Raw genomic sequence first — 12,539 nt, 5'->3', positions numbered from 1 at the left:
ATTTAATTATCATATCCAAATATTATTAAATATTAAATATTAAATATCATTAAAATATATTATAAAACATAAATATTATAAAATACATTTCTTATTTTGTTACTGAATTTTGTATCATACATATAGGGAAATTTATTATATTGAAAAAATTCCCTATTTTATTGTTGTTGCATCTGTAAAATTCGAAAACCGGTACAATTGTCAAGTATATCCCTCATGTGTAAATATTCTTATTTTCAATAAAATAAGTAATTTTAATTAAATATTGATAAGCCTTTGAATTTTAGTTAAAAAATGAATAGTATAAATGATACCACTGAAAATTTAGAGCGATCTATTCAAATGTTTAATCAAGAAAATGCTCAACGAAAGTCATTTTTGAGGTTAAGTGGAAAAAGTATAACTCCAAAAAGATTATCTTTGCAAAGTACCAATCATTTACGAAAAGACCAGGATGATTCTTATCAATTTAACGATATTAATAGCCCTAAAATGTTAGGCAAATTCTATCCTCATTCAAGATTGATTAAGGGCCATGATCTTTTGGATATTGATAATTCATTAACACTTACTCCTCATGAAGTTCGAGATATAATGGCTGCTTCAGAAAAAGGTGAACTTACCTTGAGAGAAATGATGGAAGATAGTAGTGCAACTGGTATAATTTTAAAATCAAAGAAACCTTTAAGAGATGTTATGTCTAAACTTTATTATGATTTCTTACACAGTGTGCAGATAAATTTTTCAGAAACACAAGTATTTGATACTATTGCAGATTTTATACAGAATTGTACAGATACATTAGATATAATGAGAGGTATATAGAAAATTATGATTTATTTATTAATCTTATATTTTTATATTATATTTTTTATATAATAAAAATTTTTATCATTTAGGAATGCAGTCGAAGATAGAAACTAATGTATCAGATGAAGAAATTTCTTTAGAAAATGAAAGGAATACATGGAGGCTTATTTATTGTTTATATCAAAATAGAATAAATAGTCTCAATTTTCCTACTCCAATGGAAGATGATTTAGAAGAAAGTAATACATACATATCAGAAAAAGTTGTAATAGATAATTTATTTAAAACTGAAAGTTACATTAGAGAATATCAGTTAATAATTGACTGGTTGGAAAAGAATGCATTGGATCAAGCAGAAAAACACCCAATTACTGAACATTTCACAGATAAAACACTTCCATGGGAAAATACTGTAAGACAGTTATTAACGTATGAGAGTAAAGATCAAATTCCGTTTCGTTCGACTAGGCCATTGTTATCATCTCTAGATCCAGATGCTCCAATAAGAGAATCTGGAGAAGGAAAATCTTTACATGATTTAGATAAAGAAGATGATAAAAGACTCGAAAAAAGAATGTTCATAGAAGTATGAATTTTTTTAAATAAAAAATCAAATAGAAATGATTATATAAATAATAAGATGAAAAAAATATAACATGAATAATATATTTCATTCAGGTTCGTTGCGGTCGTCTTCAAAAAGCACAGACATTAGCTGAACATTGTGGACAGCCTTGGAAAGCTGCATGTTTATTAGGATGGATACCTCATCATGATCCTAATTATCAAAATCCATTAATTGATACTAAATTGCCCATTGAAGGAAATCCTAATAGAAGCTTATGGAAATTATGTGCTTGGGAACTTTCACAAGATAAACGCGTAGGTAATAATTTTTTTATTGTATTCATTATTAAAAATAATTTATGAAAATATTTATATTTAAATTTTTTTCATTTAGGTGAATATTATCGTACTATTTATGCAAGTCTTTGTGGAAATCTTCAACAAATGTTGCAAATAGCAACTTCTTGGCAAGATGCATTATGGGCTTATATGAAAACATTATTAGATATTAAAGTGGAAAGAGAAGTAAGAGATTTAGTAATAAAAAGTTTTACAAACATGCCTGATGATTATTGGAAAAACGAGATTTCATTGAAAGATGTTTTTAAAGAACTTCATGCATCAAAAGATCCCAAAATTCGAATGGAATCAAATAAGCCTGATCATTTAATACAAAAATATTTGATATTAGATCAAATACCAAAATTAATGGAAGAAATAGATAACATGATAAATACGGGTACCTGTGATCCTCATTTTTTAAGATTCTTAGCACATTTAATATGTTTCTTTCGTCAGATTGGGAAAAATGCAAAAGATAAAATTGGAGATAAAGTTTTATTGGCATATGTTCATATATTAATCGAAATGGATGATCCAATTCTAATTGCTTTCTACACAGCTATGTTGCCACGAGAATTACAAGTTACCAATTATGCTAGTTATTTAGAAAATATTAAAGATCATGAACAGCGTAGAAAATGTTTAACTGCAGCGGAAGATGCTAATTTAAATGTAGAAGCAATTACAAAATTAGTAGTAGAAAGTATTCGTTCCAAGAACATTGATATCGATCCCATAGATTTGAAAGGCACTTTAACAGATACAGATATAGATAAAATTAATGCATTGGATTGGTTAATATTTTATCCAAGTCAACGAGAAGAAGCATTGTGGCAAACTAATGCTCTTATAAGATATTTTCTAGCAAATGAAAAAATTGATGCCGCTAGAAAAGCCTTTAATAAAGTATAAAGTTAAATTATTCGTTATTTTTTATATTATTTTTTTACATTAAAAATTTATGATTGTTATTAAATTTTGCAGATTCCAGTGGATTCTATTGAAGCTATTATGGCTGAATATCCAACAATGGAAGGCACATTAACAAATCTCACAATGACAAGTAATCTTTCGAAGAAAGCTTCTTCGACGATTCGGGAATATGTTTGTTATAAAACTTATCTTGATGCCCAAGAAGGTTTTGCAGAATGGTTCTCTCATTATCATCATGGAAAACCTGCACCATTAGAAGAATTGCCACCATATGCCACGTTCACTGAAAAAGTTGCATATGAACACAAAAAAGCACAATACAATGTAGAAATGGAAAGATGGACATCTACGATGCAACATCATACAAAGGTAATTGCAAAATAAAATTTGATATAATATTAATATAAAATAAAAACTATTAAACAAAATTATTAATTTTATTTAATTTTATAGGCAGTTAAACAATTATTATTCAATGTATTATTATTTCCGGATGGTGGTTGGTTAGTTGATTCAAATAATAATAATAATGATGAACCATGTACACCAGAAGAAATATCTCGTGATCATCAAATGGAAAAATTACGTGAACTTTGTATTCCAAAAATTACACTTCTTTTACATTCTGTAATGTCTGAAATGAATGAACATGCTGAATGCATTCAATTAGCAGATATTCTTGCTTCTGAACAATATCAACTTTATAAGGTACATGTTTATAACGTATTAATGTATTCATAAGATATTATTATCAAAACATTAACGCAAATTTAAATTGTTTATTATTTAATAAATAATATTCTATTGATATTTTTATATATAACTTTTGTATTTGTTTTAATCTCTAGAATCTATTTTTTAACAATATTTCACGAGTATATATTCTATATATTAAAGTTTTTTTTTAAATAAAAAAAAGACAATTCACATTTTAATTTATTTTAGGTATTCCAAAAAGGAAGATTACGTGAAGTATTCAAGAAAATCTGTGAATCTTCTCTTGTTTTAATGGATCAAAAAAAAGATCCTTGGGGATATCCAAAATGAAATATTTAATAAAATTATATGAAAAAGATAATGTGTATATATATATATATTTAACTGCGCATATGTGATGTTATGTATTACAATATCGAATATCGAAAAATTTTATAAAAATCTTTAAATTTTTTTATAAAACCAGTTTATTGTCAACCACAAGAAGTGAATATAAAATTTGATACAATGTTCAATAATTCATAATCATAATATATTATATACTTCATGATTACTTAGATGCTTCTTTTACTCAATCGTTAATAAATGTAGCGCTGTCAAAGCTGTAGATTTAACGCGTGAAATATTGCGGAGAAACTCAGGGACAATGAAGGACAAACATTATCCTGAGATATTTTCATTGGAATAATAATCATTATAATTTTACGATGTTTCTCTATAGTTTAGCCACTTCCAAATCTCATATATATCGCCGGTATCTTTCGGACATGGATCTGTGTACAATAGATAAATACATACAAACATTTATTTATAAATAGAAATTTTTTTAAAGAATCTTCGCATTGAACGAAAAAAGAAAAACCATGGTACAGAACGATGGTATTTGTGATGTATGGCATACATTGAAAACTCTAAATCTATGTTCAATGAGTGTTATTTTTTGCCGGCAATAGCAGTCTTTTCATAACATTTTTTATTGAGAGCGTTCATCTCTCTATGTGGCTTGATGCATATATTTGTTTTTTTTTTCCTCTTTGTTTTTATAAAATAAGAAAAAGAAAATAAAAAAGGATTGACATTATAATTGAACCTTCACCATTCATGTATTATACTATATAGACTATATATCAAGAAAATTAACATTGCACAGAAATGATTTCATATCGAAAATGAATAATCAAATTCATAATATGATGGCATGATTCAATTAAAGGATTAATTAATTGCGATTATTCGAAGCGATTCTGTAATTAATCATAAATGAATTAAAACTAAGAGGATATATCACGGAATAATTGACCAAAATAGATCTTTACTCGATGTTCATCCGAATTACTTTCGCTTAGAGTTCTTAGTTGAACTAGAACATAGAATTTTAAAATATGAATTATTGGATAGCCATTGAAAAAATTTACTATATTTAAATTCAATCGTTATTTGAATAAAATCTAAGAACCCTAGAAGTATAGATCTGATAATATAACGTTTCACAAATTTTTGAACTTATTTCAAAAAGCTACAATCCACTTACGAAATTAATCGATTAAGATATTGCAATGTATTAATAATTTAATTACGCAAAATAAAATTTATAGCATCGCAATCAAGGAAAAAAAATTTTTTTATAATTTCGAAAAAGAATTAATTTAAACGATAGGATATAAAGTATTGTAGCTTCGTGAAACAAGTATTCTGAGCATTTATATTCTTATAATACCTATTTCTCTATCGATACATAAATTTTGTAGTGCAGTATAAATTTCATCATAAAATTTTTGTTCAAAAATAGATAAAAAGAAGAGGAAAAGAAAGGATGACATGTGCAATATTATACACATATATGGCTTAAAATGCACTATACTGCATTGACATCGAAATTCAAATTCGTATACATCTTTGTATGCAGTTAGTAAGTTTATACTCTGGACCAGAGCGATTTATTTTCGCATTCAAGATGATCATAAACATTAGACACGTGCGTATTTTAAAGATTGATAAATGGAATCAATGATTATGTAAGTAGCATTTTAACTGTTAAAATTAGGCTGTTATATTTAGCCTAATATTTAAATTATTTTAATACTTTCATTTTATTTTTCTTCCTTTTTTTTCTTTTTTTTTTTTTTTTTAGTAACACAAGACATGATGAAATTATTAAAAAATTTGATGTGTTATGAAACTATTTTCGCACGTGTTTCGTAAAAACACGAAGGATCTTGACAATTGAATCGACTTTACAGTAATACGAGTACACGATTAATAGAGTTACTTTGTTGATTAGTCTAGTCTAACACGTAAACGTTGAAAAAAACGGTTGACAATTGTTTTATCATTTTCGATAATGCTACATTATTTTTTTATTTTTTTGTTTACGCGAGAGCTTGATAAATTTGCCGAAAGATTTGGCATACTTTCCAGAATTAGGCTCGTTTTCGTTTTTCCCCCTTCTCGACATATTTCTTCAGATAGAATACAACTTGATAAATTTTACTTCTTTTTTTTTTTTTCGTTTCTTCGTTTAAAGTTTCACTAAGTTATCTTCTACAAGACATTCTAATTACTAATGGGTGCGTATCAGCATGTTTGAAAACGACTTATCTACGGATATTTGGATATGGATTTTATGAATTTCTTCCCTTCAACTCTTCGCACTCGTGCCCGATCATTAACAGGTTACTCTACTACTTTCGATCAAATCCAAATACGATTCTTGGAGACATTCTCTCTTAACGATAAAATATTACAACACTCGCCCAACGATACTCTCGTCGTTCAAAAATAGATCCTTAAAATTTGTTAAACACAACTCAGGACGGTCTATCATAATAAATCAATTCTTATCATAACACTTTGTACGTTCTTTATATTGCACTCGCGAATAAAATCCTTTTCAAAGTTTTGTCTTCTTAAATTCGATATTCATACAAGTGTTTTCTTGCGTTTGTTTCTTCTTTACACGTAAGTAGATATATCACGTGTACGTGCAACTTCGACAATTAGAGGAAGAATATTAGAATACTCAAAGAGTGCAAAGAGCCGAAGCACTGTTATACCGTTTCTCCCTTTTTTTCTCTCGCTCTCTACGTTGTTCTTAAGTGTGAAAATATATTCTACGACAAGGATAAGATTCAGAAAGATATCCAGTTTTTAAAAATCTTCGAGTTATCTCTAGATATATCATTGAAACAAAAAAGATCATCGTCGTTACATACATATTGACAGTGTTATACATCCGTTTGATTAATCGACATCATTAAAATCGGTAGTTCGAATGTTGTTCCTTATTTATCTCTATGATTTATCGCCGCTTATATCAATCAATTTCCTTATTTTTCTTTTATCGTTTTCCCTTTTAACCTTTTAACCTATCGAGATATTCCTAGAACACGGCATTTTGGACATAAATCAGAGACATAAACGCCGATCTCGAGGATATTATTAATTTAAAGTTAATTAAGTTAATTTCTATCTAATTTTTGTTATATTTAAATTTAAGAGAAAATTCGAATAAATCATTAATCGAAACACGTTTCTTTTTTTTTTTTTTTTTTTCAAAAACCTTCCGAATCTTACATTAGGGATATGTTCGTAGGGATATGTGAACAAGTATCGTACAAGAAAAAACAGTACATAACAAATGTAGAAGTTTGTGGAAATTATCAGCAAGGGAAGGATCACACAGGGAGGAACGTTCTTACGAATACTTAGACAATTCGTTCAAATTGAGCGCTAATAAGATAGAATCACATTCTATCGATCTCTCTTTCCCCTTCGCTTAAATTTCTTCGAATTAATCGATCCTTGGATCCATCGACTTCCAAGAGAGGATCGACGCGTATGGAAGAAAAGTTACACGAGTTTAAAATCCTATTTTGACTACGATACGAGAGACACAAAAATTTGAAAGTGTTTAAGTTACAAGGTAATCGCTAAACGATTTAAAATTCACGGGTTTTCGGGATGTTATACATCGAAATTTGGCCATCGTTTTGATCTGATCGATGGCCGATCGATAATACGATCTAATTTCTTCGTACAATATTTATCTCCCTTTTTTTTTTTTTTTTGGGTTGTCGTTATTTTTAAATTACACGTCGATACAGCAAAAAAAAAAGTTTTTTACTTAACCTCTAAACTATCGTTTGCTCCTTAATCGCTAACAACTTGAGGGATATCGCCGGGCTGCTCCGTGAATATTCTACAAGGAAGTGAAAACGAGAGATAAAGAGAGAGAAAGAGATACATACGTAAAAGTGTACATGTATACGAAAGAGACGGACAAAGGGAAAAAGAGAGGAGAGGAGAGACAAGAGATTATTAAAAAGAGAAGATCTTTACATTCCTATCTAAAACTTTCGTTTCGTTCTGTACACTCATTTATATATATATATATATGTATGTATATATTTATATATAACTAATAGCTTAATGTAGGCGGAACTGTACGCCATTTAATTTTTTCTTTGTACACTTACACCTCGAATAATTGATCCGTACAGATACATGTTTGTCTCCTAACAAATAACACCTGCTGTCCTGCGTTTCCTTATTGCAACCATTATCAAATAGCCGCGTTATCGCTCGATCTAATCGACTAACATCGTAATATTTAAAACGATCAACGTGCTTTTATTGTCCAAATCGTTTTAAAATTAAGATTGGTGAAGCGTATCCATAAATATTGTCAAAGGTTTAAACTAGAGACTTTATTAAGATCTCGAAATTTTTTGAAGATATCGAAATCCAAAGTACGTTTATTCTTCTTTTTTTTTCTTCGTGTTAAGAAGAATCTTTCGTGAAGAATTAAATTTTTAATAAATCTCGATTCTCGAAATTCTTCAAATTCAGTTCCACAATAAACAATCGGTCATTTGTTCGACTTAAAATATAAACGCTTTCAATGATTTATATCAATGATTTATAACAATTATTATTTAATTGAATCTTTATAGTACTTTATAAAATAAGAAAAAGTTTCGAGATTTCGTGGTGTCCCTTGGTTTAAATTATCGTTTGGATACGTTTCATCATCTCCGTCATAAAATATAGAACTCTTTAATCGCGATCAATCGTATTTTATTGTCGGAGTAACTTTTTTATTGTCAAATAGATAATCGACCCTTGTGAAGGTATACCTTTATTGTCTCGAAACTAAAACGCGGGACAGCAAGTTTCGATTCTTTTTTTTCGAAATGCTACTTTCCTCCCCGACTCGCGTGAAAACCGCTCGGAGCAGCCCTCTCGAATTTTTGACTCGGTATCATCATATTATTGTCTTCCACAGAAGTAGGAGTTTTATATCCACTTACATTGTTACAATCCGCCTCGCTCTCTCGAAGGACTCGCTTAGAGAAGAAAAGAATAACAACACAGTTAACGGGGATAATAAGGAATAGAGAAGCGAGATAGAGGAGAGAAAAATAACAAAAAAAAAAAATGGCGACGAAGGATGCGTTATTCTAAGGCATGCAGACGCGAAGAAAATTATGTGGAATCCTCTGAAGGATCGTCGTCGAGTATTGCCGGAATTATTTGGATCCAAACGTGTCGGATCGATTTCGTCTTATTGTCGCTTGATTAATTTTACAAACGCGTGTAATACGTATCCTTACTTAACACTGTTTTTTTTTCTCTCTCTTTTATTCGTCTCACGCATCTCACGTAAAAGCTGGGGCAACGATGTCCAATGTATTCGTCGCTTCTTTTCACGAATAATATTTGAAGAGGGATCGATCTTTCGATCGTCGTAACTCGAAAGGAGAGGGAAACGGTATAAATAATGCTAGATCTTTATCCAACTATCAAGTGGTTATCGCTTACAAATTACGAATACAAATTGAACAACGTTGGCAGCTAAAACGATGTAAATTTTCGAATTTTGTTTCATATGTTATGTAGTACTTCATGTAATGTATGTTTAATATATGTATATATATATATATATATATGTTTGTATATATATAATGTTTATGTTAAGTATGTATGCAATTAAATACAGGCTGGTCTTCGTGCGATAAGCAATCGAAATTGCAAAGAATTTTGTTCGCTGCTAGCAATTTTGAGGACACCCTGTTACTTAGAATCTGAGTATTGCATAATTTTTACATTCATATTTAAAAAGTGGAAGAGATATATCCTTTTTTTTTTTTTACTACTTCGTTAATCTCTACGTTTCTAAAGTGATTATGTATTTTTCTGATTTCTTGGTTGCACGATTTCTTATTTCTTGCGCGTATCGCGCTCGGTTGTTGATTTGTACGTCTCTTTGAATACGTGTGTTTTTTCTTTAAATCTTCTTCAAGTTACATTAATCGTCTTACTTGATTTACTTTTATAAAATGGGATATTTTTACTTTCTTTCGCGTACTCACGACTTACGATACGATTTAAAGCGCAAGAAACCAGTTCCTAAGTATTACAGGGTATCATTTGTCCGAGTGGTTCCTAATTCGTGTAATTAGAGAAGTTTATTATCTGTACCCAAGGCACATTTTATACTTTCATTCCGTTTTAGGAAGGTCCACTCTATAGTATATGTACATATTATAGCATTGTTACACGTATAAGGGATAGTTTTGTAATTGTATCACCCTTAAGTTATATAATATGTCTGACGATACCTTGTACATATTTTCTCGTTTTATTTATTTATTTATTTTTTTTATTCTTCAGCGATTCCTTCATCGTTCACTACCCTACGTATTATTGTCAAGTCGACAGCATTTATAAATGTATATCTTAAGTGCTACTCGATCTTTAATGTTACATTATACTCAACTATAGCTTTGTGCAAAATTTACATTGTACATGTACCACGGATACTTTCCCCGTTCTTTCGTTTATCACCGATATACATCGATCATATCGATCGAGAAATTCTCTTTGATAAATTATATCCCTCCCGTCCCATATGATAAATAACACAAGTTCACGTTATTGTCAGAAATTATTTACGTTTATATATACCCCGATCCCGAATTTTATTATTATTATTGTCAGAAATTATTCTTCCTCTCCTTTTTCCTAAGTAGTCTCTTAAATTCTTAAACGTTAAAAATCACCTCGAATCTCGTTCTCCTCAAGTGCCGTGTTAATATGTATTTATGTATATATTTATGTATATAATATATATATATATATGTATATATTTATATGTATCTGTATATATATAAATATACATATATATATATATATATATATATAGTATAGTATGAAATATTGAATCTGATAGATCTTAAAAATATTCTGCTAATCTTTTACGTACGATTAAACCTTACGAGCTAAATACTTTCTTACAACCTTGTATCGTGTTCAGCAGATTTTTAACAATCGCTTTTTGTTTTTTTTTTTTGTTTTTGTTTTATCACCATCTTATTTTACGCGAATTTTATTCTTATTCGATTTCCCTCTTCTATCTTTTTCTATCTTTTCTTTCAATTTAAACCTCGCCATGTTCCCGCGTATTTCCCGCTAGACGATATTTGAAGGTTAATTCATCTTATGAATTTTAACATACTAACGACAAATGTCGTCGTGACCATCGACAATACGGCCGTGTGTGCGCTGTTGACAACGTGTATTTTCCAGCCCAAGTTATTGTGCGTGTAACACTGTAGAAAAACAAAATTTTCATATTGAGCTATTTCCTATACTTAGTAACACATCATAATATTATTAAATTTTCAAATCAATTCAATTGTATCAAAAAATTTTGATATTAAGATAACATTATCTTCTTCATGCCAAAAGCATGTGCAAATTCTTTTAATTCTTATTCTTAATTTTATTCTTCCTCGACGATAAAACGATTTTATAATTGAACTTTATGATATGATATTTCTGAACCGTCTTATCTTATTATATTTTAAAATATAAATTTTCATAAGTTATGGAATTGCACATTTCTTTCATTAATTCGATATAATTACATTTTAATAAATACCTGATAATAAACTAAATCTGGAGTATCTTCGGTCACGGTCCAAACAAGTTTCGCCGGTTCACCCTTGTCACACTCGAGTCTAAGAGTTTCAAAGAAATTTTCAAAAGTCTCCATATCCGCACTCATATCTACCGTCTTGTGAACCCATTCGCAATAGCGGCCAGCCGCAGTTGGATAAGGATATCCATCCTCGTACTTTACTCCTGCGAACACTTTTTGCGCCTTTTGTTCATCCTCAGTTTTTTGACCAAATCCACCCTCTGGACTGTTGGTGATGTAAAATGGATGGTACCTAAGTGAATAAAATACATTCTTGCATTATTCCATGAATAATTTCAAAAGGACACAATTTGTAAGATAATGATTCGATGATACGCATTACATTCAATTATAATGGAAAATTGCAATCAAATAAGGAAATATATGGATCGTGTTATTATCGAAGCGACGATCAAGAAAACAGAATATAAACTGGACTCTCGTCAGCTTGCAATTTTAACTTGCCTGGCTGGGTTAGCTGGATCGTTTCCACCCTCCACTATGAACGTGTACGTTTGTCCTCTCTCCACCGTGATTTCTGGGATGAGCAAATCGTTGATGTACCACGCGATTCCCCAAGCAGGTTGTCCTATATATTTAATTATTAAGATATTCGATCAATTATATAAAAGTACATAAACAGGAAAAGAGAAAAGAAGAAGAAAAACTTTTACGAGATTAAGATAGGAGGAAAGTTACCTGTAATTCTCGTGTATCCCCTTTTCCCACCAGCAGGGCCGATCCTAGCACTGAACATAGTTTCGTTAGTGATTACGGCTACGGGCCAGGGTTTGATGTCAGACATGTCCGGGAGATTGTAGAGGGAATTTGTACACTCGTGCACATTTCTCGACGTAAAATCAATACGGATGTCCTCGGTCGTCTTGTCGAAGCTTTGATGAGCATTGGCTTCTCCTCTCAAATTCAGAGGTCCTATTGCAGCGATCACGCTCGTTTCTGTATTTGGGATCATTTTGTCCTTCACTGGCTCGTTCGTGCTCATTGGTCTCATATAAGTAACTGAAACATTTTTCACGAATGTTAAAATACGTTAATCTAAAATTTTGGATATCATTGCGAAGGATATTGGCGATTGATTGAGATGAAATTTCGTGTGATGTCGTGGAGATAAACAAGTAGATCTAGGAAAATTAGAAGATGGATTGGAGTAGAGACGTCTCTTGTTAAT

At 30.1% G+C, this 12,539-nt stretch overlaps 2 protein-coding genes across 11 annotated transcripts in view; one reads left to right on the top strand and one right to left on the bottom strand.

The window, feature by feature from the left end:
- Window positions 1-86: 86 nt before the first annotated feature.
- LOC108003543 (nuclear pore complex protein Nup107) lies at window positions 87-4,986 on the top strand. Its single transcript, XM_017065837.3, has 8 exons — window positions 87-220; window positions 288-817; window positions 900-1,396; window positions 1,489-1,696; window positions 1,772-2,625; window positions 2,704-3,021; window positions 3,106-3,360; window positions 3,598-4,986. The coding sequence occupies exons 2-8, from the start codon at window positions 295-297 to the stop codon at window positions 3,697-3,699; spliced, it is 2,757 nt and encodes a 918-aa protein (XP_016921326.1). The 5' UTR covers window positions 87-220; window positions 288-294; the 3' UTR covers window positions 3,700-4,986.
- Window positions 4,987-5,860: 874 nt separating this feature from the next.
- LOC108003544 (protein Skeletor, isoforms B/C) overlaps window positions 5,861-12,539 on the bottom strand; it is a 62,744-nt gene continuing 56,065 nt past the window's right edge. For all 10 annotated transcript variants that reach the window (XM_062076711.1, XM_028669621.2, XM_062076705.1 and 7 more), the window contains 4 exons: window positions 12,050-12,370; window positions 11,816-11,939; window positions 11,312-11,603; window positions 5,861-10,979 (listed from right to left, as the gene is read on the bottom strand). In XM_062076711.1, the coding sequence (XP_061932695.1) occupies window positions 10,863-10,979; window positions 11,312-11,603; window positions 11,816-11,939; window positions 12,050-12,370 (854 nt within the window). In that variant the 3' untranslated portion in view covers window positions 5,861-10,862. The remainder of the gene's footprint in view (window positions 10,980-11,311; window positions 11,604-11,815; window positions 11,940-12,049; window positions 12,371-12,539) is intronic.

The sequence above is a fragment of the Apis cerana genome, linkage group LG1, assembly GCF_029169275.1.
Source record: "Apis cerana isolate GH-2021 linkage group LG1, AcerK_1.0, whole genome shotgun sequence".
Lineage (NCBI taxonomy): Eukaryota > Metazoa > Arthropoda > Insecta > Hymenoptera > Apidae > Apis > Apis cerana.
The sequence above is the reverse complement of the archived record's forward strand: the minus strand, read 5'-3'. Positions and strand labels throughout refer to the sequence as shown.